Raw genomic sequence first — 4,964 nt, forward strand, 5'->3', positions numbered from 1 at the left:
GGGGGATGAGCTGGACGCAGCAGCTCCCGGGTGGTGTTGTTGTTTGTTTGTTTTCAAGTGTCAAAGATCCCAAATGATCCTCACACCCACCCCCTTCCTGCTCTTACATTCATATGTCTGTAAGATAGCTGCCTGGAACAGGTCAGTAGTGAAGCTCCGATCCCCAAAAACAAAAGATACAAAACAAATGACAAACACACTTGGTCCTTTCAGACCATGAGATACACAAACTATCTTGGAGAACACCCCACCCCACCCCCTCCTCAATAGCACACACCCCTGGTAGAGGTCAGTGCAGACCAGCTGCCCTTTTGGCTGTCACACTACTGTTGTAACTGTCAGTAATACAAAAAAATAATAAGGTACATGCTACATACACATCCAGCCAGAAGCCTGTGTGGCCCCTAAGCCTTTGTTTCATGCTACAGTACTGAGGGGTATGTCCCCCAACAAGGAGCCACCTGCACACAACCTAGAGATCTTCCTTCTCCCACCTGGCCCTGCACCCCCCCCCTTCAGGTGGCCATTGTCAGTTTCCTAACACAGTCCCCTTCAGTCCTTGCCTGCTGGTTCCTAGTCTCCACTTTGGGGGCAGTGCGCTCCCCACCCCCACTCCAGGACGGAAGTTCAGCACTCTTCGATGAGCAGCTGCTCCGAGCTGTACAGTTTCTTCTTGATGACTCGGAAGCCGGTGCTCAGCGTCAGGGACTGGCTGTAGCCAGGGACCAAGGACGAGTTGGCAGAACTCAACAGCCCCTGGATCTTGGGCCAGAGGCGAGAGTCCAGACGCAGCACCAGGGTCAACTGAAAGGTGGGCACTAGACTGGGGTCGAGAGCCAGCTGAGCCACGCTGTGGCAGCTCTTGCCTTGCTCCACACAGACGTCCAGCAGTGCCCCCCGCAGGCCGCACGGCTCGCTGTAAGCCAGGCGCAGGAGTTCCTTGCCCACCTGGCTCACCAGCTGGCTCGGCATCAGCAGGCGGGCAGGGCGCCGCGAGCCCAATCGCGCCTGGGACAGGCTCTCCTGCAGCAGCTGCATCAGGTTGGCACACAGGTGCTCATCCTCCGGGTCATTGAGCAGCTCAAAGTCGGGCAGGGATACCCCATCCAGGTATGAGGAGTCTGGAAGAAAGAACACAGGGAAGGATATTAGAGCGGCTTCCACAGGAGCTGTACGGGCGGGGGAGGTGCAAGTTTTGCTAAGAAAACAGCGTGCCTTCCCACTCTGTGCCTCAGTTTCCCCCCTCCCCACTCGTGCCCTCTAATCCCGGGATAATCTGGTTTTCGTGCTGGGGTGGGAGGCCAAGGTGATTTTGATCTGGTTCAGCTCGGTTTGTCCCCCCTCCTGGGTCCCTGGAGTCCTGTTTAGGCACCGGCTGACTGCTCACCTTCCTCCGGTCCGAAGCCACTATTGCTGCTGTCCAGGGACTCGCAGTCCGAGCTCTCCAGGCTCGCGCAGCGGTCAAGGCCCTCTTCTCTGGCCGCAGATCCCCAGGCGGAGCGCGGCGACCGATCAGTGGCTGGAGTTCGGGACGAGGACGAAGAGGAAGACGAGAAACGATCCCAAAGGCTAGGCATGGCGGGGTCAGACGCCAGGGCTCTGGCTACTGGGCTTCGGGTAAAGGAGAACAGAAGCCGCTGAAAGACAAGAAGGACAGGGATCCCGCGTCAGTGTCGGCGTTGCACAGGACTCAGGGCGCTGGGGACTCAACAGCTAAGGTCGCCCCCCTCCAAGATATGCACACCCAGAAAGGACACTCACCAGCTAGTGCGGTCAGCGAGGACTGTGGACAAGCGCGCCCTGCCTCTCGAAAGGTAAGCGAACTGGTGCCAACCCCCGATCGCTGCCCGGGCCTGTCCCTTCGAACCCTCTCGCACCTCCCCCCTGCCTGCTGCGATCCCTAGCAGCACAGCGCAGGAGCCTATAAGGGCTCTCCCGGAGAGGCCACGCCCCCTCCACGTCGAGGCCCAATCCAGACCCGGGAGTGTGGCCCTCCTCAGCCAATGGGCTCCGGGCGCACGTTCGCAACGTTCTCTCCTGCCTGGTGACAGCGGACTGGCCCCGCCCCCACGGAGCCCCAGAACGCTCCTGGCCAAACCCCTCTCCCTAGCTTAGCCGCGGCCACACCCCCTTTCTGGAAGGGATCCGAGGCGGCTTTCAGCAGCTGCCAAGGTCCCTGAGGGCGCTCGCGGCAGGGGAGGATCAAGGAAAGACTTGTTTATTATAGGGTCGTGTTGCTGGGGGAGGGGACAGCCCATGACTGCACTGGAACGAAGAGTTGGGGGACCTGGAGAGGCATTGAGCAGGGGAGGCAGGTACCCCCAGAATCTGAGAGCCCGAGGGCTAAGGGCACTACCGGACGCACAAGGGGATGTCCGTGGGACCGTGGCGCGGCGACAGACGTTACCCCGCTGTCCCGCGAGCATCAATCTTACGCAGTCTGTGCTGGCGACACGCGATGCACGTTTGGTAATAGGTCTAAAGACAAGGCAACCCAGGCCTGATGGCTCCCACGTCCTCCCATCAGTCTTCCTATTTCTCTACAGCCAACTCCCCCCGGGGGGTGGTTCATAAGGACATCAGTAATCTCCTGTGCGAGGTTGTCTCCCACGAGAGGGTTTGGGTAGGGGTTAGAGTTCACTGACTGAGACTCACAGCTCCGGGTCCATGACCAGTGAACTAAGACTCACAGGAAACCGACACACTGACCCACCCGCAAGCCTTAGGAATAGAACACTGCGGGGCTAGTCCCTACTCAACCCGCTGCGGCAGAGCCCCTGGCGTCCGCGGGGTCCTAGAACTCCTCTGAAGCTTTGTGTTAAAACAAAACAAAACAAAACAAAACAAAAAACCAGGAGAATTCAGGACCGAGATCTTTGGAAAAGCCGGAATGCAATAGCCATCCGGGGTTTCATCATTCAAGCGAACGAGGCAACAGGAAATCTAGCCTGGCAGCGTTGCTCGAGGGCAGAGAGCGATTACTTAGGGTAGGAGATTCAGACGGCCTTTTTTTTTTTTTTTTTTTTTTAAGCTTTATCAATGTAGGACACTGGGACCCTGATGGAAGAAAAGACCAAACTTACATCAGACACTCTACCCTGCGGGCAGGAACCAAACCAGATCAGACAGGCGAGCATCGCATAGCTAGCTACAGGGCAGTTTTGCTTGTGACACCTGACACTTGCCGGGGAAGTCAGGCCACCGTCCTTTCCCGCCCAACCCCCCACACCTCAGGTTCATCTTTTTGACAGAGTCTCACGGCTGGCCCGGCTGGAATTCACTATATAGATTAGGTTGGCCTTGAACTCTCACCCTGCCGTTGCCTTCCTAGAACGGGGATTAAAGGCATGAGCCACACAGCATAGCTCCTACCACCGATATTTTAAAAATTAAAATTAAAAGCCTGACTTTTAGAACAGCCAGGTCCTAGAACTGCAAAAGGACCAAAGTCCAAAATGTCCCACACTCTCATTTTACAGGTGGGAGAACCATTCCTTAAAACACATTCATGGTGGAAAAGCCCCTCAAGGGGGACCGGTGGGCTCAGATTAGGAGCCACAGTTAGAGACAGCTACAGAATAGAGTACTGCGTTTGCCTCTGGCACTCCCAGGCCCATGGTAGCATCCTTTCCTGACATTTAGATCTGCCACTTGCTGGGATAGGATAGTGAGATGAAGTGCTTCAGCGAGAGTAGGTGACATCATCTTATAATTCCTTTCGAAGAGGTGAAGGGAGGGAGCCTGTAGGAGTGAATCTTCCCGCTGCCAGGGAGAAAGGAGAAAGACCAACTGACCAGTAGGGTGCCCATTCTTCCTACTAGGCTTTTCTGTTACCCCCCCCCACCCCACCCCCGGGGATGAACCCAGTATTTCAGGCATGCCACTAAGCTAAAGCTGCCCTTTCTCCCCCTTTCCCTCTCTTCTTCTTTTACATTTTTGATAGGAAAAAAAAAAAAAAAGGATTACTTCAGAAAAATATGATGTAATGGCCCCCCAAAATAGTTTTTCTTTAAAGCAAACATCAATAAGCAAAAGAATCCCTGACCAGTTTGGAAAGGAGTTTACTAGAATTTACTCATTCAACCGACAGACACCATCTTGGGCTATGTAACCACCTTTCCCGGTGTGTGTGTATTTTTGAGACAGGGTCTCATGTATCCCAGGCTGGCCTAGAACTTGATATGACCTCTTGAATTTCACCAAGTGCTGGGATTACAAACCTGCACCAGGAAGCCTGGTTTGTGCTGTGCTGGGGGCAGGTTGACAGCCCCCACTCCCTATTCTGTGCAGAGAGAGAGAGAGGGAGGGAGGGAGGGAGGGAGCACAAGTGGGAGAGACCGCCCTCCGCCCGCCTGTGTGGAGGTCAAAGGACAGCGTATGGGAGTCAGTCCTCTTCCTTCTCCACTATGTGTGTGTGCCAGAGATAGATGGGACTCGGGCTCTTGGGTTTGGCAGCAAATATTTTTTTGCCACTGAGCCATCTCAACAGCCCCGAGATATCCTTAGTTTTTTTTGTTGTTTTTTTTTTTTTTTGGTTTTTCGAGACAGGGTTTCTCTGTGTAGCCTTGGCTATCCTGGACTCACTTTGTAGACCAGGCTGGCCTCGAACTCACAGCGATCCGCCTGCCTCTGCCTCCCGAGTGCTGGGATTAAAGGCGTGCGCCACCACCGCCCGGCATATATCTTTAGTTTTTGTTGGGAGTTTTGTTCGCTATTTGTTTTTTTCTTTTGCACTAAGGATTGAGCCCAGGGCTTCACACATGCTAGGCAAGTACTCCACTAAACCATAATATCAGTTATAAGTCTCTCTTAAAAAAAAAAAAAAAAGTAGGCTGGGTGTGGTGGTGCATGCTTTAATCCCAGCACTTGGGAGGCAGAGGCAGAGGGATCCCTGTGAGTTCAAGGCCAGCGTGGCCTACAAAGTGAGTCTAGGACAGCCAAGGCTACACAGGGAGACCCTGTCT

The 4,964-nt window shown here is 54.5% G+C and overlaps 1 protein-coding gene across 1 annotated transcript; it reads right to left on the reverse strand.

Annotated features, from left to right (window-relative positions):
- Positions 1-552: 552 nt before the first annotated feature.
- Positions 553-1,914, reverse strand: Ddit4 (DNA damage inducible transcript 4). The gene is made up of 3 exons (XM_051153095.1): positions 1,762-1,914; positions 1,388-1,637; positions 553-1,121 (listed from the first exon to the last, which is right to left on the reverse strand). The coding sequence occupies exons 2-3, from the start codon at positions 1,575-1,577 to the stop codon at positions 628-630; spliced, it is 684 nt and encodes a 227-aa protein (XP_051009052.1). The 5' UTR covers positions 1,578-1,637; positions 1,762-1,914; the 3' UTR covers positions 553-627.
- Positions 1,915-4,964: the final 3,050 nt, after the last annotated feature.

This window comes from Acomys russatus, chromosome 11, assembly GCF_903995435.1.
Source record: "Acomys russatus chromosome 11, mAcoRus1.1, whole genome shotgun sequence".
Lineage (NCBI taxonomy): Eukaryota > Metazoa > Chordata > Mammalia > Rodentia > Muridae > Acomys > Acomys russatus.